This window comes from Adiantum capillus-veneris, chromosome 18 (assembly GCF_014529385.1).
Source record: "Adiantum capillus-veneris isolate H3 chromosome 18, ASM1452938v2, whole genome shotgun sequence".
NCBI lineage: Eukaryota > Viridiplantae > Streptophyta > Polypodiopsida > Polypodiales > Pteridaceae > Adiantum > Adiantum capillus-veneris.
Window position 1 is genome coordinate 25198945 of NC_140948.1, and position 27854 is coordinate 25226798.

Here is a 27854-nt window from a genome sequence, read left to right on the forward strand (position 1 = left end):
TTTAGAATTTATCGAAACGTTAAAACATTTAGGAATGTCTCACTTCTGCTACATAGAAAGCGTACATTGCTAAGATATCTTGATCTAGCCATCACATCATTAGACTGCGATGAGGGTCTCACTGCGTGCATGAAAGTGGGCTCGAACTCACACACTTCACCAACCATGTTTGCAGAAGAGATGCACCAAGTGTAACCTTTTTCCTTGTTGCGACACAATTGACAATATTCCTAGGATTGTGACATGGTGATACGTTCATACCAACGACTCCTCACAATTACAAATTTTCCTTTCCAGCTCTATTGCAATATGCAAGTTAGTGGGGTACACTTTTAACCATGGAGGAGTCAAGTTAACTTCCCTTCGTCTGCTCTTTGGTCTAGTGGAGGAGCTCCGTGCGCCATCGCAAGGAGCTCCAAGGTCGCAGCTTTCCCTGTAGTTCCATTTCCTGCTTACCAGATTAGTTCATCTCTGTCTTAACGCGGCTCTGCACAGAGCCTTTCTTCTTGATGCTCAGATCCTTATACCGATCCGTCTCGCCTCATCTTTTGTCTCCCCAATCCGATCTCTGCCCAGGTGCTATTCAATCTTCCGCTTCGCGACTATGGATGATTTTGCAAATATTCTGCAAAGAGACTATGGGTTGAAGCCTCAGGGAAAATCGGCCCCCATGACTTCTGTGAAACCTTCTGGGCCATCACCATTTTCGTCATCATCGCCAGCTTCTACGCCTGCATCGATCCAGAGAACTTCGTCTGTACCCAAGCCAAAGAATGGATCGAACCGCAACAGCAGAAGCTCGAACCCCATTTTGGGTGAGTCTTTGGATGAAGAATTCTTCTTTGGATCTTCCAATGGTTTCCCTGCTCCGCGGAGCACATATGGATCTGCTCCCTCTGACATGCCTGCCATGTATGATGATGTCTTTGGTGGGCCACCCAAATTTGCTGCACCATCATACCCACCAATGCCATCATCTTCTGCACAGCAAAACTCATCTTCACAGTCTTATGATGATATCTTTAGAATGCCAGTCAAACCCTCATCGACCACCTCGTCTTCTTCCAACAAAGGCTCCTCTTTTCCGGTCTTCGATGCGCCACTCTATGATGATGACATTTTTGGGGGTGTTCCGGGTATCAGGAGTACTGGTGTGGTATATGAGGATGTCTTTAGCGGAGGCTCTACAGTGGGGACAAGCCCTAGTGTGCTCGAAGATTTACTTGGGGTATCTGAAACAAGAGAAAGGACATCCGGGTTTCAACAGCCCATCTTTGATTCATCTGCACCTTTATCAGGGCTCAGCACATTCGATGATCTGCTTCCTGGATTTGAGCCACTCAAGCCCAGGTACATCTCTTTATTAGTCCCATAGATGATTGAGTATGTGATGTGTTATCCAAGAGTGTGTATTCAATGGATGAAGTTTTTTTGATCAAGCCTAGTCCTTCTCATATTGTGCAAAAGAGCTCGCTTAGATTGGGGAGTTTTTGTCTTCATTCTTCAGACAACCAGCATTTGTCAAAAGAAGTAAAAATTACTGTCCAATTTGCAAACATGTTATTTTCAAACTGGAAAGTTTTTATGTCTTCACTTTCATAAATTGTTCAGGCCAGCTGGAGTTGAAAAGCCTTCTGAAAATAGTTACACTGGGCCGGAGAAGAATTCCTTTGGGATGTCACCAAATGATCCGTTTGAAGTAATACATGTTGATGACCCTTTCAATGTACCACAATCAGCTGGCCAGGCATCTTTTTCTCAGTTCTCAGATTCAGAGCCCATGAGAGGTCCAGCCCAGTCTTCAGGGAGTCATCGCAGACAATATTCAAATGGTGATCAAAGTGATAGCATTGATGGATCTGGAAACAGCTCACCACATTTATTTAAGACCCAATCGCCATCTCGTGAGACCATGCATTCTTCAAAAAGCAGAAATCAAACGACAAGTTCGCCGCCATCACATACTACTGTAGTAGAAGAGGATTCTGTCAACAGACACCAGTCGAGAAGTAATGGAATGAATGAACATATAAGGGATTCAAGTAGTCCAAAGCCACCTGAACGATCTGAGGCTCCCTCATTTCACTCTCCAATTAGGAGAGGTCGGCAGGTGTATGATGATGTTGAGGAGCCTGTGCGCTTGCCCAAGGTCGCTGAGAGTAGGCAAGCTGATGAGTATTGGATCTCGGTAGAGGATGTGAAGTTAGTAACAGAACCAACTGCTGGGCCACCACCATCCAGGCGACCCCCTTTACCTGGTTCAAAGCATGGCCATACAAGTAGGAGGGCAGCAGGACTAAGAGGAGAGTCAAGTTTCAAGGAATCTTCCTCTCGGCATGAGTCTCCACAGTCGGGCAAGCTTTCATCATCTAGAGGAGCATCTGAGTTCAGTAATAGATCCACTGCCACCAATAATGCAAGCAACCCTTATGATGAATTGGAACAATTCGCTTCGGGTGTCTCAAGAGCAAGAAAGGAAACAAAAATGGACATGTCAGCGCCAACACTTAATGAGGAGATGATGGAGGGAAGTGCTGCAGCTTCAGCCTCGGCTATGGCTATGAAAGAGGCCATGGAAAGGGCCAGGTCTAAGCTCCGGGAACGTGGAAAGGAGGAGAGAGAGTCAGGTTTGAGAGCGGAGGAAACACTGGAAGACCACAAGGAAGCAAAAGATGATGGGGAAGAGAAGCTCCGTGAAGCAGAAGAAAGACAGAGAGCACGTGAAAAGGAGGAGAGGGAAATGGAGGCTAAAGCTCTTCATGAGAGAGAGGAGCGGGAGAAACGACGGAGGGAAAGGGAGAAAGAGAGAGAGATTGAACGGGAGAGGGAGAGGGAAAGAGAGAGGGAGAAAGATAGAATAGCTTTTGAAAGGGCAGCTGTTGAACGAGCGAATGCTGAAGCGCGGGAAAGGCTAGCTGCTGAAGCTAGACAAAGGGCTGCTGCTGAGCGGGCTGCTGCTGAGGCTCGGGAACAAGCAGCAGCAACTGAGGCTAGGGAGAGGGCAGCGGTGGAGAAAGTCACAGCAGAGGCTCGAGAAAGGGCAGCTGCCGAAGCCCGAGAAAGGGTAGCTGCAGAAGCTCGAGAGAGAGCAGCTGCAGAGGCCCGGGAGAAAGCTGCTGCTGAGAGAGCTGCTGTTGACAGGGCTGCTGCTGAGGCACGTGAAAGGGCAGCAGCAGAGGCTCGAGAGAGGGTTTCTGCTGAGAGAGCAGCTAGTGAGGCAAGAGCTAGGGCTGAACGAGCTTTTGTTGAGAGAGTGAATGCTGAGGCTAGAGAACGAGCTGCTGAAAAAGCAGCAGCAGAAGCCAGGGAAAAAGCCGCAGCTGAACGGGCTGCCTCTGAAGCCAGGGAAAGAGCTGCAGCTGAAAGGGCAGCAGCTGCAAGAGAGCAGCAGCGAAGGAGTGAGAATGATTTTGAGGCCTTTTTTGCATCAAGTGCTCGGCCTGCTAGTGCACCTAGGCAGAGGTCTCCGGCCACAGTAAGTAGGCTTCGGTGCTGTGTTGTAAGCTGTGTTTGTGGGATCAGCAACTGAGAAATGGTTCTGATTGTCTGGTGCTCCAGGGCACTTCTGATGGGAGGCAGTCGAGCAAAGGTTTCTCAACAGAAGGATCACAAAGGACTTCCACTGCAGCTCCTAGCGCAAGAAAAGCAACACCAACAAGCTCAACCGACGACTGGACGTCTCTATTTGGTAATGGGAAAGTGCACAAACTTTTTGTTGTTAAGTCTAGAGCTCTTACTGTTAATTTTGGAACAATTGAACTTCTTGGCATCTTCAACACTGCTACAAATGTGGTGAATGTTTTTGTTCAACTCAGGCATGTATAGTGTATATTCTCAGCGTGTGAAAAGAGTCTTAGAAATATGAAAGTCTCATTTTTTTATATCTGATGGGTCTCAAGTTTTAGGGAGCTCCTTTGTTGAATTCTCTGGCGTAAACTGTTTCAATTTACAGGTCCAGCAGTGCCTGCTGCTGGTGAATTTCAAGAAGTTGAGGGAGAATCTGCAGAGCGGCGAAGAGCCAGGTTGGATCGCCACCAACGAACAGCTGAACGTGCTGTAAGTTTTTATGGAAAATGGTTACTTAAGTTGCTAGCAAATTAAATTCTCTAATAGAAGACATTTTTCTTTCAAGCCTTTGGAATCGTACACAAAATGTTTCAACACAAATTGTACATAATCATTCTCGGCCTACCATCTAAAGTAGTGGTCATGTATATTCTATAACTAGCAGCCATTGGAAATCTTTTCATTCATTATAGAGGAAAGCATCCTATGCTACTTGAGATGTAAGGTGCAGCGGAAGTGAATGTTGCTATTGCTCAAGATGAGTGCTCCGAACTGTGCTCAAGGGTTCCTTTTACTTACGGAAGGGAGAGCCTTCCGTTCCTTTAGTGAGAGAGTGCAATGATCACAAACAAAATGAATGCTATTGTGAATGAAGGTGCTGAGAGAGAGAGAGAGAGAGAGAGAGAGAGAGAGAGAGAGAGAGAGAGAGAGAGAGAGTGCAATGATCACAAACAAAATGAATGCTATTGTGAATGAAGGTGCTGAGAGAGAGAGAGAGAGAGAGTGCAATGTTGCTATTGCTCAAGATGAGTGCTCCGAACTGTGCTCAAGGGTTCCCTTTACTTACGGAAGGGAGAGCCTTCCGTTCCTTTAGTGAGAGAGTGCAATGATCACAAACAAAATGAATGCTATTGTGAATGAAGGTGCTGAGAGAGAGAGAGAGAGAGAGAGAGAGAGAGAGAGAGAGAGAGAAGAATACGACACCAAACGGTTCTCAAACCCTCCTCCAAGGGCCCCCCTCTCTATGGCTAGAGAGGACAATGGTCTAGATGCAATGGACTCGTCGACGATGTCGACGATGGGCTGAAATCTGAAAACGCTAGGACTGAAATGCTGAAATATACAAAACGTTGACTTTCTGCTGATCTTTGATACTATGTCGGCGAGGACGACGATGACGACTACTCGACGACGTGGCTAAGTGCTGAAGACTGAAAACATTGATGTACTTGGCTGATATGGCGGTATGGAACTGCAAACGCAAGGCTTGATTTGCTATAGGAAAACGCCAGCTGGGGCCGATCTGCTAACAGAAAACGCCAGGTAACGTTGGGGTTGATGTGCTACAGAAAACCCTAGGTGGTCCTTGTTGGTTGAAAACGCTAGGCACTCTGCTGGTCTTGTCTTGCTGAGAAGGAGCACTGCAAGTTGCTGTAACTTCTTCTGCTAAAACTGGGCGCCCGATGTCTGCCTATATAGCTGAGGAAAGCTGGGTGCCAAAATGCGTGGAAAATGTACTGTCCCAAAATTGGCCGGGAATTGGACCTTTTGCTTGAACAATGCATACGTTGGATGGTACTGGGTGTGCAATAAGAGGATATGCAACTACTCTAAGTGCTTGGACATGCACAGCCTGCTCACAGGCTCACAAAGGTGCCAGAACACTTTCTAAGCTGACCGTAACTCTAGACCTGAAGTAGCTTGTCCACATGCACATAGGGGTAGATGTGCACGTGACATCCCCTCCTTTTCAAGGTGAGGTACTGGTACCGAGCTGCATGGCTTCCTTGCATAGTTACCCGGAACGGGGAACGGGGAACGGGAACGGGAGGGTCCGGAACGGGACGAGAAAGGGGAGGAGGAGGGGGGGCGGAACAAGAACGGGGCCGGAACGGTCCACCTAAAGTAAGACTTGAATTACCTCCATTCAGCTTAGTCCCAAATAAACTCCTAAACAACTCCAAAACTGCCCCCTAACCTGTCCTCAAAGTGCACCAAATACGTTCTCCTAACAACCCCAAATCTGCCCCCAAAAGCCCACTTTTTTCCCCCCAAATGCCTACTTTTGTCTGTTCCGCCACGCGTTTCGCCGTTCCGCCTCATGTTCCACCTCGTTCCCCCCATTCCGGAACACCACCGGAACACCGTTCCGGTTACATCTCGTTCCGGAACTGCGTTCCGTTTCCATCTCCGTTTCGGGAACGGGACTTGTTCGGAACGCCGTTTTAGAACGTTTGGGCGGTGTCTTTCCCTCCATTCCCTGTTACACTGCTTCCTTGTAGTCCGCCAACAACTCTGGGTGATCTCTGAAAAACTCTTCATCCACCCACACGGCCTCGTGGGTTCCTTGATCCTTGAACTTCAAAAAAGTAATGTCTGACTTGCTTCTTTGAGCCATGGCGAAACCGATACAACAACACTTGCTCTGGCTCCATGACTTCAGCTTCATCGATGATCTCGAGCTCTTCTTCTTCGAAAATGTCCTTCGGAGGTGTTCCCTGAAATGGACCATACATTCTGAAAGACAACTTAGGACACTTCTTTCCGACTTGCTTAAGACGTTGCTTCATGATTCTTAAATAAACCCAATCCCCTTTCTTGATAGAAACATTTTAACGATGCTTGTTAACCTGTCGTTTGTAAGACTCCCGAGCCTTGCTTAGCTGAAGCTTCACACTCTCAGAAATCTGATCCAACGACTGACTTTCAGCATTGGCATCAGACATTTGACAGACTGAGCGAGTCAAAAGTGACTGTAATGGACGGCCAAAAGTTGCTTCATACGGAGTTCTACCAATTGCAGAGGAATAAGAGTCATTTAAAATTGCTTGAACCAATGAGAGATAGAGCTACCAATGAGACTGTTGATCATGCATATATGACTTCAAAACATCAGAAGCCAATTATTGTAAATTTCTGTTTGACCATTTGACTGTGGATGAAAAGCTAATGAAAAATTTAGCTTAGTGCCAAAATTTTCAAAGAGTGCGCGCCAAAAATTGGACGTGAACTTAACATCCTATCTGAAACAATTGACTTTGGCAAACCACAGAGAGGGTACCAATGCTTTATGAACAACCATGCTACATCTTGTGTGGTTACTGTGGCCTTACAAGGAATCAAGATGCAAAACTTGTTGAAACGGTCAACAATTGTCAAACATTGCGTGTTCCTTGAATGCAAACTAGGTGGAAGGTTAGTCACAAAATCCATAGAAATATCCTGAAAAGGGCCATCAGGAATAGGTAGCGGTAGCAAGAGGCCTTGCTGCTTACCCGGAGGAGCTTTTACCTTTGACAAATGGTGCAGTGTGTGACATAATGAAACACATCCTTTCCAATCTTAGGCCAATAAAAGAATCTTTCTATTTTCTTCAAACTGGTGTTCAATCTCGTGTGTCCATTCGTGAGAGAGTCATGAACATCGAGCAATATGGTTGTCCTGAGAAAGGGCGACACACATAGACGGTGACGAAAATACAACAAACCTTCATGAATGAGATAGTTGCTAGACCCTTGGGAAGCAAGAGCCTGCAACCATTGCTTACCAAACTCGGAATCTGCGTACCAGTTCTTCATGCTGTTGAAAGACACACCCTGAAGAGAAACTGTGGATCTTGACTCAAGAGCCAGGATTTGTCCTTTGCGACTTAACGCCTCTGCAACAGGGTTAGCTTTACCAGGACATTTAAAGAGAGTCTCATCAATGTGTGTCAGAAACATGCGGAGACTCAGATTGGTTCATTAAAGTGCTTGTGGTAGCTGTCGGTGCTTTGGGTTCTTTAGGGGGTGCTGTCTTAGGACAAGCCTTCTTAATACGACCCTTGACGTGACATTAATAACATCGACCTTCCTTAGCATAAATGACTTGTTCTTTTGTCGTTATGTATCCTCCTATAATTCCTTGTGCGGCTTTTTCATCCGGGCTTAGCTTAGGTCTAGCAGGTGTTTTAGCTTTATCCTTAGATTCATTTTGAGAGTTCTATTCCAAAGGATTAGAGGAAGATTGGCTAGAAGAGTTACCGTTCTTACCATTCTTACCGTTCTTACCGTTCTGTGGGTTCTGAGGAGTCTGAGAGGTATTGTGAGAAGACTTGTTCTCCTTAGGCTTTCCTTTGTTGTGCTTCATTTCCTGTGCGAGAGCAATCGCTACTGCCTTGTTAAGATCTACGGGGTCAAGGACTTCGACATCGAAAATAAAAGCCTCTTTGCGCTTCGCATCCGTTTTGCGTAATTGGGTGCCAAGCTGCAAAACACGGTTAGACAAGGACATGACTGGGGTACCATTTTACTTGAGATTGGGCCAATCTTCCTTTAACCACGCTAGGTACTGAGGTCGCATGAACCGCGCCTTGAGCTTGTCTTGGAAGTGGGCCCAATTGAAAGAAAGGGGCACGCTTTCATCGGCTTCCTCTGGGTGCACGGCAAAGTGTGCCTCTTGCCATGTGTCACAAAAATACGGAAGCGTAAACTGACGTTTAATTGCACTTCAAATACTCAAGAGAATTAGAGGGAGAGAGAAAACTTGACACTCCATTGGGGACCAGAAGATGGGCTGGTCCCCCCCCATAAAGAGAATATCTTTATTACTAAGGGAGAATCTTTACAAGCACAGGAACGGGGCATACGCCCGTCCTCTATTCTTTCTTCTGTTCTGTTCTGACTATTGACTGAGAAAGTGTTTCCACTTTCTTACTGCTTAGGGGATTTCCCCTCTTCTGCGAGACTGGTTGGAAGCTCTCGAAAAGAGAGTCTATCTTCCGAAACAGCTCATCGGAAGCTCTCACAGAGGAGAGTCCATCTTCCGTTATGTGTTGCCTTCATGCTCATTCATTCATGCATCGAACACAAAAGAGAAACAAGCAAAATGCACATGCACATGCTTGCTGTAATTTTCTGCACATAACCTGAAATTCTTACCTGTGCACACCCCTACGCCGAAACAGAGGTCTTCTTCGCGATGGAATCGCGCCAAACTTGATGTAGACTTAGGATAAGGAGAGAGAAGAGAATTTCTATGGCTGATCTGCTGAAAACAGCCCTAATCGAGGTGATTAGGGGCTGAAAACAGAGAATTACAGCAGCCGCACTCTGCTAAGAGAGCGTCTACGGCAGCTTCTCGCGATGAAACTTCACCAGAAGGTGTCTATGACTGTGAGATCCCTTGTTCTTGACAATGGGAGCACAAGGCTACCACATATGTTGCAAGGGGCTGCTCTCAAGCTTCAATGGAGGGCTCCACCGCGTAGAGCACGCTCACATTAGGGGGGGTAGGTGCACTGCCAGCCCTGAAAATGGGGGAGGGGGGCTCCTAAATAGCCATCAGGGAGAGGGGGCGCTAGGGAGAGAGAGAGAGGGTGAGAGTGAGAGAGAGAGAGTTAGTTTGCATTGGTAAGTGTGCCACTTGGCACACTTACTTTAAAAACTTAAAAACCATTCAACTTTTGACTTTAAAAACTTCTAGCTCATTAATTAAAAATGTGCAACTAACTAACAAATGCTACCAATGATTCTTTTATGAGAACACCAAAGGTCTGCCGGCGCAATGCCGCACTGACACTGCACCGCCTTTACCTGTTCACACTTGTCTGGCCGCCTGCCCGGGCACGGGCCGTTAAATTTAATTTAACGAAACTTATGCTAAGGCTTTATTAGCTTTATTAGCCTTAGGGTCATTGTTCTAAGGACCCCATCTCATTCATGTGCTTGTACTGACGCGCGTATTTTTCCTGAGCCTAAAATCTGAGGCTACTGCTTATCCCTTTCTGAAGACCCGATTTCCCAATCACTAGGGCTTCAGGGTAATTTCTGCTAAGGTCCCTCTGAGGTGTTGTGGCCCGCATTTAGGCTCACCTGAGGCCTTAGAACTGCTAGGTCTATTCTGGTGTGCACACAACTAATTAGATAATTCTTTTCTCGTAAATAAATTAATTATTTACAAAGTCTGATTTAGTTACACCACGCATGATACCAATTAATGGCATCACCGACAAGATACATGGCTGTCGTCAAAATTTGCTATTTCCTGTTTTCTTAGTTGTCGCAAAGTAAGCATTAAGTTGATGCAACGAAGAATGATTAACATTAGCATCCATCTTACCGTCATACTTATTGAATGTCAACTTCTCAGTGATAGGGTTGTTGGAATCCGCTTCTCGACTTGTGCTACCTGTTGAATCGCCCACGTCCTTGAGTGGCTCGAATTTCGAGGTGAATACCTGTAGGACCAACTCTTGCATGGGTTGATGTCTCTGCGCCTCACGTTCTAATTCCATAGCCGCTTGCTTTTCTTTGGCTGCGATGTGTAGAGCTTCGCGAGCTTGCTTCGCCGCCAAGCGTGCTTGCTCACGCTCAAGGTTGCCGTCCTTGCTTCGGCTTCCAAGCGCGCTTGCTCACGCTCACACTCCAAGGTTGCCTTTCCGTCTTCGGCTGCAAGGCGCGCTTACTCACGCTCATGCTCCAAGGTTGCCTTTCTGTCTTCGGCTGTGAGGTGCGCTTGCTCACGCTCACGCTCCAAGGCTGCCTTTCTTTCTTCGCGGTCTTGATCCAAGTCTGCCTTTCTTTCTTCGCGCTCGAGATCCAAGGCGGTGCGTTGCGCCTCTTGTCGTAGCATCATGTCCATCATCGACTTAACCAAAGCCTCCATCGGATTTGGTGCAACCCATGGCGTAGATGGGGAAGGGGGAGGGTTGGAAAAAAATCCTCTTGGTGGGGAAAATTCTTCGTCACCACCTCCATGCTCATCACCTTCACATAAAGTATCCATTCCGCTTCGGGTGATGACCATACATTGAGATCTTGGGTACTTAAGTTCTTGAGGAACTTGGATTCTTGAGGTTCTTGGGTTCTTGAGGTTCTTGAGTTCTTTAGCTTGCAATCGGAGTCTTTTCTCTTACCTGAGCTCGACTCTTCCCTGCAGGCGCACCCCTTCGCGGCCTTGCGCTCACACCAAAGTTGCTTTTTTCCACCTCACGTCGATTAGCCGACCGGTAAGTTCACGGTTTGCTCTCAATGAGTGAAAAGAGGAACAAGGGGAGGCTTGACAAGCCCGTCTTTCTCGGGTTACCTGTCACTCTCCAAAAACACGAATAGGAATCGACACGCCCTAGTGGACTTGGGCTACGTGCGACGACGACAAGCAAAAAAAATTCTTGTGGTTCTTTTCTTGAATGATACAGAACACTGCCAAAGCTCTGATACCAATGTAAGGTGTAGCGGAAGTGAATGTTGCTATTGCTCAGGATGAGTGCTCCGAAATGTGCTCAAGGGTTCCTTTTACTTACAGAAGGGAGAGCCTTCCGTTCCTTTAGTGGGAGAGTGCAATGATCACAAACAAAGTGAATGCTACTGTGAATGAAGGTGGAGAGAGAGAGAGAGAGAGAGAGAGAGAGAGAGAGAGAGAGAGAGAGAGATGAATACGACTCCAGATGGTTCTCAAACCCTCCTCCAAGGGCCCCCCTCTCTATGGCGAGAGAGGTCTATGCTATAGATTGCACAAATTTGGTACAATGGTCTAGATGCAATGGACTTGCCGACGATGTCGACGACAGTACGAGGACGGGCTGAAATCCGAAAACACTAGGGCTGAAATGCTGAAATCTGCAAAATGTTGACTTTCTGCTGATCTCTGACACTATGTCGGCGAGGATGACAATGACGACTACTTGATGACGATGCGCTGAAAACGCAAATGCTGAAAACTGAAAACAGCGGGCTGAAACTGTAAACACTGGCTGACTCGACGGTACGGCGAGGATCTGCCTTGGGTAGGTGAGATCTGCGAGGCTAGGGGTTGAATCTGCTGTGGCTAAGTGCTGAAAACTGAAAACGCTGATGTACTTGGTTGATATGGCGGTACGGAGCTGCAAACGCTAGGCTTGATCTGCTATAGGAAAACGCAAGGAAACGTAGGGGCTGATCTGCTACAGAAAACGCCAGGTAACGTTGGGGCTGATCTGCTAACAGAAAATGCTAGGGGTTCTTGTTGGCTGAAAACGTTAGGCTCTCTACCGGTCTTGCTGAGAAGGAGCACTGCAAGTTGCTGGAACTTCTTCTGCTTCTTCTGCCAAAATTGGGCGCCCCATGTCTGCCTATATAGCTGAGGAAAGCTGGGTCGAGCAGTTCCTCTACAGCCCACGACCCCAGGAAACTGGTAAATTAATCAATAAAAATGCCAAAATGCGTGGAAAATGTACTGTCCCAAATCTGGCCGGGAATTGGACCTTCTGCTTGAACAATGCATATGCTGGGTGGTGCTGGGTGTGCAATTAGAGGATATGCAACTACTCTAAGTGCCTAGACATGCACGGCCTGCTCACAGGCTCACAAAGGTTCCAGAACACTTCCTAAGCTGACCGGAACCCTAGACCTGAAGTAGCTTGTCCACACGCACATAGGGTTAGATGTGCACGTGACATGAGATGCTCGGAGTAACTATTTGCCATGTGATTGCCTGAATGATTTGTGCTTGCTTCTATTATGTTTGGTTGTGAACAATTTCTCTCAAATCCAAGGAGCAGTTGAGTTTTGCTTGTATATGGTATACATTATACATGGTGGTCACATGTACTGTCCTTGCCAACTATGTTTTTGTTGTATTGCTTTCTCTATAGTCGCGAACAATTTCTCTTTAAATCCAAGAAGCCTTTGAGTTTTTGCTTGTAGCATGGTGGTCACATGTACCGCCCTATCAAATTGATTCTTCTATTTAACGCTTTTGTTGAGTGCTATAGTCTGTCGTGCATTGATCTATGCATGGCCAACCTCAGTATGTAGAGCTTCACATGAATATGTCAGAGTGCATAAGAGATGGAAGAGAGACATGGAGATAAATGGACACAAAAACACAGGTGGTATGAGTTACAAGTATGAAGGTTGTATAGGTACTCAAAAAACTCCTCGTGAATAAATCAGTTCACAACACCAAGAATCAAGAAAACGTCAGAAAAGCACAATGTGGAAGCATAGATGTTGTCAAAGGTGCAGTGGAAAAGGGTCAATCGGGTGATGAACTTGTCTGCAACCGCGAGCAAATCTCCTCTCAGGAGTGGGCAGCCAATAGATCTCGCATCTATCACGATGGATCTCCTCGTACTCAAGCTTCTAGCACGAACCGCCCAAGCAACGGCATGCCGAAGAGGGCGCGTACATGGCGAGGGAAGGGAGTGCTAGCAAGAGAGAGAGGGATCGCTGTGGAAAAGTGCGAGAGAGAGATATTGATGGTGGAAAGAGAAAACAATAGAGGAGAAAAAGAAGAAGAAGAGAGTTTCAACATCGTAGGAAACTATCCCAAGAGAGAGAGTGTAGCCGCAGAGAGAGAAAACGCTAGAGGGTGTAGCCCAAAACACTGGATCTCTGCACTGAACAACATGCCAAAAGTACAAGGGGGTAGGTTGCATATATAGGCAATTTTGAGAATTGTCCTACCTATTGCAGAACCCCACGATCGTGATAAATGATTAAAAAAATGCTAATAAACATGTAAACTCACTAAAAGTGACATGACACACATGTTTAGTAGTGGAACTGTAGAATACTCAAGACTCTTACCCCGAGAAACCCTAGGAACGGGGGTCCCGACTCATGCCAGCCTACAGGGTGAGCAACACTGTGGAGTGCATGGCCCAGGACAGGTACGTCTACCTCAAATATGGCCGAGCACAGCCACAAAACAGCCCTCACTCTGTCACAAGACGGGCACCACGTGCCAATAGAAAGAACAGACTGAACAAACTTTTAGCACTTCAATAACAATTGAACTGAGAGAGAGAGACGACACGTTACACGGAGTGGCTGAATTCCACCCCAGAGAGGTATTGGCCCCAAACCTTGGCTCCCCTTTCGGTATTTCTTTATATTGCATCAACACAGTACAAGTTGGTACTCCAGACTCTGCACCTTCGCTAGGAAGTATGCTAGAGAATGAGCCCTAACCTCATATTTAAAGGCCCTTGGCCTAAAAAGCAATTACAGTGAAAAGCCTTCAAACTCAAAAGCATCTGGTCCAAAAAGCAATGCCAAAAGCTGCCAGCGTAATTTACGGAAATCTGTAGAGCTAGCCACGTCATTAGCCAACGCAAAACGCGAAAATCTGTACAGCTTGCCACGTCACCATGCCAGTGCAATTTTTAAAAATCTGCCCTGTCATCAATTTGCGTGTGTGTGCGGGTCCTGCTTTATTTTAATCCTTTATGTCACTTGGGGCCCCATCTGACGGGGTCCCTGTAAGTTGGTAGGACTTCTACTTCTGTTACTTGTTCTCTTAGGGTTTAGGTCCCTCGACTGGCATCTGTAAGTTGGCTCCATTCTTTAGGCTTTGACATGTGAGCAGTTTGTCACATCTCCCCTCCTTGAAAGAGAGTAATTGTCCGGGATTACAGCATATCTACAAAATAACTCAAGTTAGCTCAAAAATTTCCAAGGGACATTCCGAAGGACAATCAGTTTTCTCTTTTTATTAAGGAGTTAGCTTCTCCTTTCGGCTCTTTTGATCAAGGAGTTAGCTTCTCCTTTCTTGTAGATCAGAACTCTTGATATTTCGGCGTAGTAAAATTAGCCATCACACCCAGACCGTACTGATCTTCCACGGGTGTCTTGATGCACTAAAATTACATACCCAGGGAATCTCATCCAATTAGAAATATTTAGTGGTTGGTACATCACAATGCAACACAAATGCTCACATATGCATGTTACAAGACATAGAAACATAAAGCCGCCGATGAACACTCCTGCTTCATAACCTAACAAGGTTCGGGCCGGAAGATATTCAACGACTCCCTCATCACTCCTCCCGCATAACCTAAAAAGGTCTGGGCCGGGAGATATAGAGGCCTTTTACCATAGTCACAAGGGACGCATTCCGGGACGGGGGAACGGGGGACGGGGGACGGGGCTGAAATGGATTTTTAGTGTAAAAAAGAGAGCGGGACGGCAAGTGGGGACGGAAAAGTGGGGACGGGAAGCCCGAAAAAGGGCGTCCCCTGTTACTATGCCTTTTACAACCAAACGCCCCCCCAGACTACAGCTTGCGTCGTTTGGAGGTGCTGAGAGTAACCACTGCTCAGACTTCTTAATACTCCTCCCGGATAACCATCCAGGTCCAGGCCCGGAGTCACAACAACAATTATATTACAAGCATACAACCAAACGCTCCCCAGACATCCCGTCTGCGTCATTCGGAGGTTCAAACAATAGCAAAACAACATTTCTCACTACTCCACCCGGGAGTAAAATCACCAATCATTGAAACCAGTATTAAAACCAGAGTCAAACATCTTAAATTGGCACCAAAACAAGTTCAAAACAGATACTTTCCATTTCAAACAAATTTTCAAACATTACTTTCTAGTTATAAAGAAAAACAAATAGGAGTTCATTCGAGTTTTTGTTCGGACAATCGAACTTTGAGGACGACTGGCTTGTCCTTCTGCATCACGGTGATGGTTCGGTTCCGAACCTGGAGAGTCGCGTCATTCTTGTCGTGCCAAGGCATGCCCAAGAGAACGTCGCAATTGCCCAACTTCATGAGATCAGAACAACCTACTTGACAACTTCTGGTCAAGAGAAAGCACGGGACAACCTACTTGACAACTTCTGGTCGGGAGAAAGCACGGAAGATTCAAACGGACTTCAATCACCTTTTGGAGATTCATAAGAAGAGCACGGGCCACCCCGACTCCCAGAGTATGAACGAATGGAGATGTAGTGTCAACAGCAGGTTGATGCTTGTGCTCTGTAGATGGTCCAATATTCTAAAGATCCTCAATATGCGAAAATTTTGACCCGGCACTCGATTGATGAGATGTATTCTCGATGGCATAGGGCCATCGATTGACGTTTGAAGTCAGCTTTGAAGAAAGCTCCTGTTTCGCGGATGTACGCTGAAGATGAACTTGACGACTAGTCGAGAAATGAGTCAACCTACTCTTGAAGACAAGGAAGCAGTCAAAGGATCATAGTCGATTAATAGACTATCCTGGCTACTTGGGTCACAAGTCTAGTTTTGCAAATGCACGAAAAACAAAGAAGCGTGTACGCTTCGAGGGTGTGTCCAGTTCGTCCTCATCCTCTTCTAATAGTTACGACACCTCTCTCTTCTGATTCCAGTGATGAGGACAGAAAGGGCAAGAAACGACGAAAGATCCAAAGACACGGAAAGAACAAGAATAAGGCCAAGAAAAGCAGATCCCATCGAAGATCTCGGAAATACTTAGATAGCTTGGAGGAGACTTCATCCTCTTTTGAGAGTTCGGACTCCGATGAACCGATGTTTTATTCTAAGAGAAGCATTTGTACAGAGCCAACCAATATGACTTTCTCAAGGACGAGCAAGAAAACCAAAGATTTCAAGGAGGGTGGACAAACACTTCTGTTTAATATTTTTTAATCGCAGATTTCAACCCATAGCGTTTTTGGACAGCAGTAGAAAGATTGCAGATTTCAGCCCTTAGGTTGACTTCGTCATCACCGTCGTCATCGTCGACATAGCCTAGACTTGCATCAGTCTCATGCATACCATTTGTACCAGATTGTGCGATCATAAGTAGACCACTCTCGCCGACGAGAGTGGGGCCTTCGGAGGAGGGTTTTACAACGTCTCTTGTGTCGTATCTATCTTCTCTCTCTCTCTCTCTCTCTCTCTCTCTCTCAGTCTCATACACTTGCATGCACAGTGTCGATTCACTTGTTTGTAATCATTGCACTCTCTCATTAAGAACGGAAGGCTCTACCTTCCATAAGAACAAAAGGAACCTTGAGCACAGTTCGGAGCACTCATCTTGAGTAAAGCGCAAACATTCATTCCGTTGCACCTAACATCAGTGCTTATTGCAGAAGTCCGAGTCCATACAACAAGTGATGGGACATGCTAAGCAAGGGTTTGCTATGCACCTCTTACGTATCCAACTGATCAATTTTTGATAACTTGGACCGGACAAAATTCGAATAATGGTAGCAGAAGAAAAGGGAAGTTTAAGAAAAAGAAAGATACATGTCCCCGATTGACAGAGGAACAGAAATCCGAGTACTTAAAAATGCGAAAGTGCTTTGAATGTGGGGAACAAGGACATATGACCACGATGTCCCAAAAAGGCACCCAAAGGACAAGGCCAGCGAGTTCTAGAGCAGCCAAAGAACGTGGAAGGAAAGGAAAGAGAAAGTGGGACTGTTACCAGATTGTCTGGGGACCAATCCGGATATGATGGATGAAAACATTGAAGTTTGCTGCGCATGGGGCAAAGTCCGAGACCAAGAAGCCTAATCTTCTTTGACGGAGGAGCCATGGCCAACTTTATTTCACTCGAATTGGCGGCTCGATTGGGAATTACGCCCGAGGAAATGGGGCCACAAGCGGAGGCTGTTTAAGCGGCACTCGGACGGGATGTTGCCATTACACCTTCATTGGCAAGCTGCGTTTGCATTGTCAGGGGTATTTAGGATACGAGGACTTTCATATCATGCCTTTGGAAGGGTGTGACGTCCCCCTAGGGAATCCCTTGGTTCCACAAGAACAACGCCATGGTCAATTATAGGGGCAGGAAAAGAGACTATGAGAAGGCAGAGAGATTATACTTGATGTAAAGTTGAAGGGGGAGTTCGTCCCACTTGTATCGCCTTCCGTCGCTTCAAAATAATGAAATCCAATCTTTTTGCTTACTCACTGAATGATGAAGAAGGTCAAACGTGTTTGATCTAGAAAAGGAACGACAAGAATTTCTACATGCGCAGACTGACTGTTTCTTTGAAGGCCTACCAGGCGAGTTATTGCCTCCACGTCTTGAAGACCATACGATTGATTTGATTTCGGGTAGTACACCGAACCGGCCATCTGATCGAGTTAGTCGAGCCCAAAATGAAGAAATAATGAACTAGATAAAAGAACTTCTTGAGAAGGGTCTCATCCAACCTAGCACTTCACATTCCTATTCACCGGTGTTGCTAGTACTAAAGAAAGATGGATCTTGGAGAATGTGCATTCACTATAGAGCTCTTAGTAAAATCACCATCAAGAACAGATTCCCTATCCCAAGGATCGATGATATTCTCCACAGACTCTAGGGGTCCTCTTGTTTCAGCAGAATTGATCTGAAGAGTGGATGTCATCATATTTGAATCGCTCCTGGAGACGTCTACAAGACAGCTTTCAGGACGACTCTTGGTTTGTACAAATATTTGGTGATGCCATTTGGCCTTACGAATGCTCCAGTGACATTCAATGATGGATAGGATTTTCAGAGAGTACCGATCTTTTGTAGGCACTTTCTTTGACGACATTGTTGTCTTCTCCAAAAATGAAGTCGAACATAGACACCACCCGTTGCAGGTTTTCCAGGCACTGCAGAAGCATAAATTGGTTATAAATGCAAAAAAGAGCGAATTTTTCTTGCCTAAGATACATTTCTTGGGACACATTGTCTCAGCAGAAGGGGTAAGGATGGACCTGGCCAAAATTGAGACTATTTGTGATTGGCGTGATTTGAAGAATGTTCATGAGGTTTGAAGCTTTTTGGGCTTGTGCTCATATTTTCGGCGGCTCATTCGGAAATTTGCAGAGATAGCTTCTCCTTTGCATGTATTGACCCAAAAAGGGGTACCTTTTACTCGGGGCCCAACAGAGATTGCAGCTTTTCAGACTCTCAAAGTAAAGTTGACTATGGGACCAGTGTTTGCCTTGCCAGACTTGCAAAAGCAATTTGAAGTTTACTGTGATGCTTGTACTCGCAGTCTGGGAGCAGCCTTGATGCAAGAAGGCCATGTCATTGCTTACGAGAGTAGGATGTTTCGCGTCCTGAAATGGTTGCACAGATTTACGAAAAAGAGCTCTTGGCAGTCATCCATGCTCTTACACAGTGGCGACACTTTCTAAGCTGATTTTACCATCTTTACAGACCATAAGAGCTTACACTACTTCTTGTCGCAGAAACAGCTTTCGGAAAAGCAGATGAAGCCTGTCACAGTTTCATTTCCAAAGAGTCCATGCTCAAGGACATAAGAATTTAGTGGCAGATGCGTTGTCTAGAAAACCCTTGGTTGTGGCTATTTCCGCAATACATCATCGAAGCTTCGAAGGTATGGTAGATCAGTACGCCACATTTCCCGATTTTGCAAATATCTTTCATCGGATACAAAGTGGAGAAACAGTTGCAGGCTATTCCATACGAGACGGCTACTTGATGCGGAAAACGATGTTGTGTGTTACACAACCTTTGAGGGAAAAGGTTTTGACAGAGTGCCATTGTCCACCTTTTTGAGACCACCTCGGCATAGATATGAGCTTGAAGTGTGTTGAGCGTGATCGAGGCTCAAAAAGGACGTGGATGAGTTTGTTTGCTGTTGTTTAATATGCCAAAAGGTCAAGTTTGACAGGCATAAGGCACTAGGACTTCTACAGCCTTTTACCCATACCCTCCCGTCCCTGGGAAAGCATTGCCATGGATTTTATATGATCTTCCCAAGACTCAAAGTCGGCATGATTGCATTTGGACAGCCATTGACAGATTCAGTAAACATGCCCATTTCATTCTGGTAAAGAAGACGGTCAAAGCTTGATCATTTGGTGAGACTATAGATTTTCCCATTACATGGCATGCCTGAGTCCATATCTCGGACAAAGACCCCTGATTTACTACTTTGTTTTGGAGGGCAATTTGGGAGAACATTGACACGCGATTGTAGTTCTCATCTTCGTTCCACCCATAGACAGATGGGCAATCTGAGATAGCCAATTCAGTGGTTTTCGATTTATTGAAGTCTTACATTTCGGATCAGAAGACTCATTGGGAAAAATACTTTCCCTTGGTGGAATTGCCACCCATCAGTACCTCGTCGTCAACATCATCGTCGTGGACATAGACCCAGCAATACCCGTCATTGTCATCATCGTTGTCGATATAGAACCTCTCAATACCTTAGTACCTCAGCACCCGCATTACCCACAGTACCATCAATACCCACTACGCAGCATCAGTACCCATTAGCATCAACATCTCATTGTACCAGCATTGTGCAAGAATAAAGAAAGTACTTACTCTGGCAACAAAGCAAGGGGCCCCTTGTGGGTTTGAGACCCAACATTCGGTGTCGTCTCTTTTCTCTCTCTCGTGTCTCTCTCTTTTCATTCAATTCAATTCAGTTCTTCCAAGTGAAGTTGTCCCTTGTGTTTGTGCGGAGTAGTAGATCTGAGCTAAATCCTTAAACATGTTGCTAATTGGACTATTTTCTTATTTTTAATGATTAATCTCTTTTTTAGGATTTTTTATTATGTGCACTAAGAACTGTTAAAAGATTGTAGCTACAGGAACTGCCGTCAAGAACGGGTAACTCTGATGTGTCATTTGATGGGTGACGGTAAACATCGCAAAAGAGTTTCCGTAAGTTCGGTGGAAAGGGCCGGGTTACGAGTGCCCCTGATGCGTCACATGATGGGTGACGGGTGCATCAGTAAGGGGGTATCCTATAGGCGAAGGAGGAAATCCGAACTGAGTAAGAAAATACGCGTAAGAACGCAAGCACAAGAATAAAGATGGGTTCAATGAAGCTTTTTACGAAAAGCAAGAACATTCGCGAAAGGGCAGATGCTTTCCCGCGAGGAGTCTGTGTCTGCATTGCATCTCTGCCGTGTTCTGCACCCGGGGACTCCTGGAATGTGTTCGTATAGCATTATTTTCACTAACTGAGTGAGTTTTTAAAGTTTGAACAGGTTCACACTTTATTTTGTAAAGTGGCCGGTCACTTTTAAGTGACCAGCCCTTTTATTAATAAAATAAAGCAAGGCTCTTCTTAAAAATAAGCCAACGCTAAAAAGCTACGCAGGGGGCTGAATCTGCGATCTCTCTCTCTCCTCTCTCTAGGGGGGCGCCAGGGTCTTGCTTTTCTGCTCTATTCCCGCCGGGTGCCAGGCCCTATAAAGTAGTAGCCAGCGTTCCAGTTTTAACACGCCGGAAGCAGCAGAGGAAGCTAGCGCTGGGATTCTGGAACAAAGGTTGGCGACGGAAATTGCAAGTGTTTGTGTGACGACTGAGTACAGAGGTCGTTTTTCCGAGCAAGGAGCGACAGGTATAAGGTGTTGATACGCATTGAGAATTGTTGCTTTGTGTGGTTTGTTTTGCAGGAATCTCCCGTCTTACGAGAAAGCCCCTCACGGGAAGTACGGCTTCACGCCTAAGTCCCTTACAGGAAAGTACGGCTTCGCGCCTAAGTCCCTTACGGGAAGGAACGGCCTTGTGCCCTTTACGGGAAAGCACGACCTTCGGGTCTAAGATTACAGAACGGAGGGGTTTCCTCGGGTTCTCGTGCTTGTATAAGAATTCTCCCTGAATAAAGAATACTCTTAACGTGGGGGGACCAGCCTATCTTCTGGTCCCCAATATTGTGTCGATCTTCTCCCTTCTCTCATGTTTGCAAAGTATTATATTTTTTCAGATTTCTAAGTACTCGTGTACGCTCCCGTTTTGTGACAAAACACTTCTGCTACACCTGACATGCTTTGTCAGAGGCTACACAGATGGAATAAAGTCACCGATTTTCTTTTGGATTTCGCGGATACTGACGGGCTGATAGTATTCTGCTATATGACTTTATGAAAGAAGTACTTCGACATGGGAATTCTCGAAATGAATCTGATTTACGTGTGCTCTCTCATGTGAGTCGTGTCTGAGCGCATGTTTGAAAGACGAAATGATTGCAGCATTTCCGTCTTGAGATTCCATATGAGATGGACAGGATAGCAATAAGAATTAGTCAATCTGACATCAGTGAGATCGAGTGTGGATCTAGATGAGATTGCTAAACACGTTGCCGAGAGATCATGGTCCGAGATCTCGATGGACTTTATGTGATATAATTTGAATGTGATGTGGATGTTCAATGACTGTCGTCTTTGTGCATGTGTTGGTTTTGTGTTGTCTAGTGCGTCGGTACTTAGAATCGGTGTCTACTGAACTAGTTCGTGGCTTTTGTCTAATTTTGCAGGCGTGATCGAGGGCGATTACAATTCTTTGAAGAGGGGGGTTATGTCACAAAATGATGATGTGGCATGACCAGATGGATAAAAGACTATTTTATAAGTTGCTCCCAACTTATGGGGTACTGTTCGATGGGGCCCAAGGGACACATAAATAAATAAATGAAAAGAGAGAAGGCCCAAATTGCGTGGAGCTACTGACGTGGCCGATTTTTGTAAATTGCACTAACTAGCTGATGTGGCAGGCTGTACGGAAATCCACGATTTGTGCTGCCAGCCTTTGGGCTAGATGCTTTTGAGAACTAAAGCTTTCATGTACTGCTTTTAGGAGGCCTAGAGTCTATAAAATTGTATCAAGGGCTCTTTGTTTCTCAAATTTGCCTGGGAGCACTGAGCAGAGAGGACCCGCAGAATTTGTACTTCGCTCAATTGTTAATATAAAAATAAATACTGAAAGGGGCGCTTGACTTTGGGGCCAATACCCCTGGACACAGAACTACGTTGGGCCGTGTCGAATCTATTGAAGTGTGAAGTAAATTTAAGTGTTTTCTCGTGTGTCGTATCGGATTCCTGACTTGGGGTGTCCAAGTCTGTTATACTGGGCAATCTGTTGCGCTAGCTCCACTTAAGAAAACACCGAGACTATTGTTTCCTTTATAGGACCTTTTGACCAAGTCGGAAAATTTAGGTTAGGTCGGTAAAATTGTGCAAATGCGCGCACGCTCGGTGAACCATTTGACGGACTTATTGGACTGACACGTTCCTTTAACCTACATGCTCGTCATGCCAGATATCTACCGTAGTGTAATAACATCTGTCAAAACGCATGCACCAACCATATATGCAAGACGATTCCAAACTTGGAAAACCTAATTTAATGGACTCGTCCGGACATGCAGGTCCTGTGAATAGGTTCACAAAATTGTTGGTACTAATCCTCTTAGGATTCTAGACTCTCCTATCTAGGGATAGGTGGAAAATTGGCTTTGGAAGTCGATAAAGCATGTCCACATGGCACATAGAGCCATGTGCCCGTGACATCTAGCATCTAGGTCCATTGTATTTGCATTTGTGCAATCTAAAGCAAATACCTCTCTAGCGATTGTAACGGGATGGCACCACGTGCCAATGGAAAAGAACAGACTGAACAACTTTAAGTACTTCAAATAACATTGAACTGAAAGAGATGCACGACACACGAGACAGAGAGTGACGGAGTGTCACCCCAAGAGAGCACTGGTCCCAAATCTTGGCGCCCCTTACGGTATTCTTTATATTGCTTCAACTATGAGTTGGTAAGAACTCTCCTTCTTCTAGTGCTTCTAGGGTTTAGGCCCCTTGGTCGGGATCTGCAAGTTGACTGAGGTCTTCAGTGGCTTGACAGGTCGGTAGTTTGTGACATCCCCCTTTCTTGAAAGAAGAGTAATCGTCTGCAAAACAACTCAAGTTAGCTCAAAAATTTCCGAAGGTCATTTCGAGGGACATTCTGAGGGTCATTCCGAGAGACATTTCGAGGGTCTTTATTAGCACACCCAGACCGGCTGATTTGTAACGGGTGTCTCATTCCATATCAGAGCTCTTGATATTCTGGCATAGCAAAATTAACCATCACACCGTACCGCGCTGATCTCTAACGGGTGTCTTGATGCACTAAAATTACATACGTAGGCAATCTCACCCAATTAGGAATATTCAGTGGTTGGCACATCACAATGCAACACAAATGACACAACGAACGCCGCCACTAAGCACTCCCTCGAGACAGACGGTCTGCGGTATGAAGCTACTCAATGACTACCTCGTCACTTCCCCGCAAATGACCTAAAAAGGTCCGGGCCATGCGCTCAAAGGGTTTATACATTTAAACGCTCCCCAGACTGCAGTCTGCGTCGCTTGGAGGTTTCAAGTATACAACCAAATCTAACCTCCTTGCCGGAGTCTAGATACCATATGGACTTCGCATCCTCTATGAAGACCACCTCCATGCCTAACTTGCACTCTTCATGCACCAAAAAAGGAGACGGAAACCCAACTTTGTACTTCGGAGGTGTGCAATACCCCCCTGCCATCTGGAATCAACTCCATGGTGCCCTTGCTGTGAAAAGGAATTTCCAATTTGTCGCTAATGATAATGGAACCACAGTGTCATCGCATGTTGGATAACAGATCCTTTGAAGGTGGCATGTGCCTTGAAGCACCACTATTTAGCATCCAACTTGAAGAATTTTGAACCGCACGAGTCTCTGAAGGTAGCATCTCTAAATGAACAAAGGCTTGGGCCTTTATTGTAGCCGAAGAAGTAGAAGCCTTCCCAACTCGTTTTGGACACTTATGCCAATAATGGTTTTTATCTCCACAATTGTTGCAATGCCACTCAGCTTTCAAAGCTTCCTTTTCAGCATCCGTCTTCTTCTTCTTGTTGCTTTTCTTCTTGCCCTTCTGCTTCCTGTTGTTCTTGGAAGAACTAGGCAAGGCTTTAGAGCTTGGCTTCTTCCCCACGTTGAACTGCTCATCTTGGTCCAATACCATTGGGACTATCTCCTCCCAAGTTATGATGTTCAATCGGCCACTCGTAATCAGCAAAGAATAAAAGTTGGTATAACCAGGAGGTAACTGGGCCAAAAGTCGAATGCCCATGTCCTCCGTACTCGCATGGGGCAGCATGCGGCGAAGGCAGCACCCATTGTTATCATTTTATTTAGATATGTAGCATGTATAGGCTTATGCCCCTGAGTGCAGGTGCATGTGCACTCCAAATTGACTTAACAGGAGTTGTGTAGGCATAGGACCATATGTATCTGTTAATGAGCTGTACAGTTTCTGTCGTGACATATAAGCACTCATATGAGAAGAGCATGGCTTGCTTTTGCAAACAAAACAGCTGATGAGAAACTTCAGTGTTTAGAATGCCAACCTGATTTACTGCTATCTTAAGAAATATGCAGAAAGTGGTCGGGATGTTTGACAGATTGCTAGATTGATTTTTCTGTTGAAGGAGGGCTCGCTTTGTGTAAAAATTTCTGGATTTGTGCCTTTACCGACCTATTTTATCTGGCATTTAGGAACAATCCAAACAGTGTAATGTCTCTTTAGGATCTGTTCGATGATGATTGAGTAAAGTTTATGCTTGAACTGGGAGAATACTAACATTCTGCCTTGACTCAGGCCAAGGCTTTGGATCAGAAGAATCAGCGCGATCTACAAAGTCAAAGGGAGCAAGCAGAGAGACATGTAAGAATTGTCATGGTTTGATGCAAGCCATTGTTGATAACATTGCCACGCGATTGTGTGCTGAATGGAAGCTCCAATCGTCATGGGTTTTACTTTGATTGGGTGACAGATCCCTTTGGTTTATGAATGCAGAGAGCAGGGGAGATGTTGGATGCTGAAATTAAGCGGTGGGCAGCTGGCAAGGAAGGAAATTTGCGTGCATTATTGTCAACTCTTCATTATGTCAGTGACTCTGGAAAACTTTTTTTGTAACAAATGTTTCGCTTCGAAATAAAGTTTGTGCAATGTGTGTTCTGCAGGTGCTTTGGCCAGAATGTGGCTGGCAAGCCGTTTCTCTTACGGATGTCATTACTGCTGCAGCTGTAAAGAAGGTGTACAGAAAGGCCACCTTATGCGTACACCCTGACAAGGTGCAGCAAAAAGGTGCCACAATTCAGCAGAAGTATATTGCTGAGAAGGTTTTTGATCTTTTGAAGGTAAGGTGCAAGCTACCAAGTCAAAGTTGAATGATAGACTTCCTATTTATAACTAATTCGTCTGGACAACGACGTCCTTAAGCCACATCAATTGTCCTGTAGGAAGCCTGGAACAAATTCAACTCTGAGGAGCTATTCTAGTAGTGGTGTTGGGCGTTGAATCAAAATCTTTGAAGTGCTTCAAATTATATACCAGTGAGTACTTTTAGATGGTAATCAAAGGGTGGGCTTGATTTGCATAGATCAAAGAGCTTGATCCAGAAAACCTATTATACATAGACAATACAGGTATGTGGGATTGATTGTTTCAATTAATGCTGCAAGGCCACCCTCCAATGATGATTCCGTGACACAGTATGCTGCAATTTCAAAGCTACTCAGCTCAGAGAATTGCACACACAGGGGCTCTTGTGGGAGTGCTTGCAATCCCGCTACAATTGGATGTTGTCTGGGAAAGTGTGTTCTTACTACACGTCAGGAGTTAACCAATCTCGTCATATGCAACAGGTTCTCTTGAGATAGGGCTTGATTTGGAATATACAACTTGGGGAGAGTCCATCAATTCCATGGGTCTTCGATGTTACCAGGGCTACTACATTATCGTTGTTGCGTTTTGATCAGAAGGTGGTCTATATACACCATTCTTTTGTGTTACTGTGTTATAAGTGCAGAGCCTTGGGGTCCAAATTTCTTTGAGACCATCCCCTTGTATTTTGTAGGTAACATCTGTAGAATGATGAAAGCAATAATCTTTTCTAAAGAGAAGATTTTACAGATTTGTGGATATGCTTGCTGAGTAGCAAGGCTGTAAAGTGGCCAACAGATGGTTTGTGGCTTGTGAATTTTTTGTATAAGGAGCTCTTACAAGAACGCTACTTAAATTCAGGTATTGATGGCTATTTCATTGCTATTCCATTGAGGATGAGGTATCTTGCCTGTGTTAACCTAGCCTGTGAGCTTAGGGAACATGAAAAGAAAACTATTATGTGGAAGTGAAGCAAATTCAAGCGTGTTTTGTTGTGCGTAGTAAGCTGTTTATGTTTGTTGAGAGAGGTCTTTTGTCTCCTGTCAATGGCCTCTACTCTATGCCATAATTGAAAACCTGCCATACCCACTTTGACTCGATTCAATTAGCGAGTCACACATTATCTGGTGAACTGGTTCAGTCAGTAGAGGGAGGGTTTTTTTTTTTTTTTTTTGGGTGCTTTGTTCTTTCCTGCCCCGGGGGGGGGGGGGGGGGGGAGGGGGAGCGCGGAGGGGGGGAGTGGAGGGGTTTCAACAAACGTCTTTGGGGTCTCTCCAAGGTTAATCAAAAAGCTTCAGTACATAGTACTTCAATAGTCTGTACGGGTCCACTGATGCAGGATGGGCAAGCACTTCCATTACACCTACTACTCCTTTTTGCATTAATGTTTTTTGCAAAGTCGAGACTTGATCTATTAAATCTATCCTTTGATCAATGCTCTTAATACATAGCTTGGTGGAAGATTTGGCATGTAGAGCTTTTTATGCAATGAGGCTCGCATCTGTCATTGTGATTTTACGAACATGCCACATGCTTTGAAGCAGTTTGGCACGGGCTTTGGTTCCCACATATTCTCACCCACTTTGCTAAAATTAAATACAAAGATGTCTATTATTTATGGTCTTAAGGCAGTGCCACAAAAATAGTGAAAAGTGTTAAAATAGGCATTGTGTTTGTCGCCTTAACAAAGTGTTACAACACAGTCTTAGGAAAGGTAGAAAGGTCAAAACTAAGGTTGACATGGTCCCAAAATGGCACGGTCTTCTATACCAGTTATAAGACCTAGAATTGTTTGCACAAGTACTCGTGATTGTACATAGTGTTTGGGAAAAATCATTTTTCTAAACATGCAAAATTCCTTTCCTCGAATTTGCCAAGAGGAAACTTTAGAAAATTATGTTACTTTTTTAGGTTTTCACACTATTTTTCTCTATTTTGGGGCAGAATTTCTCCTTTTCCCCTTGCACTCAACCAGCATTTTTGAAATTGAAAGTGGCACGATATTAAGTTGAGACACATGGAGGTGGAGATTGTAATATGGTGGCTCATCTCCTATGCTAATGTGTTTGGCAATCGATGTGCATGGCAATATGAACATGCACAATCCAAAATTGGATGTTAATGTGCATGTTGTGTCCAACAAGTGATTGATCAAAATCATTGGGGGTGAAGATTAAGACAAAGAGTTGCCAAAGTGGCTTGATGATGTTGTAGATGGAGATGTCTTCACAAAGGATATATTGATTCAAAGAATATCTAGTTGATGTACATCCCATCCAAAATGAGTTGCCAATATGCATAAAAAACGAACAATAGGCATAAAACAAGTGGGAGCAAAAGTCTCTTCATAATCTATGCTTTTCTTCTGTGCATAA

The 27854-nt window shown here is 45.1% G+C and overlaps 1 protein-coding gene across 3 annotated transcripts; it reads left to right on the top strand.

The window, feature by feature from the left end:
- Positions 1–315: 315 nt before the first annotated feature.
- On the top strand, positions 316–26364 carry LOC147435369 (uncharacterized). 3 transcript variants are annotated; one of them, XR_015185080.1, is made up of 9 exons: positions 316–1350; positions 1612–3475; positions 3559–3688; positions 3953–4056; positions 24913–24978; positions 25111–25200; positions 25278–25454; positions 25557–25649; positions 25779–26364. XR_015185080.1 is itself a non-coding variant. In XM_086488440.1 (8 exons), the coding sequence occupies exons 1-8, from the start codon at positions 605–607 to the stop codon at positions 25593–25595; spliced, it is 3216 nt and encodes a 1071-aa protein (XP_086344566.1). In that variant the 5' UTR covers positions 317–604; the 3' UTR covers positions 25596–26364. The 3 variants fall into 3 exon arrangements, 1 of the variants encoding a protein (XP_086344566.1); XR_015185079.1 differs by having other exon boundaries at positions 317–1350; positions 25557–25742; positions 25810–26364; XM_086488440.1 differs by having other exon boundaries at positions 317–1350; positions 25557–26364.
- The last annotated feature ends 1490 nt before the right edge of the window (positions 26365–27854 follow it).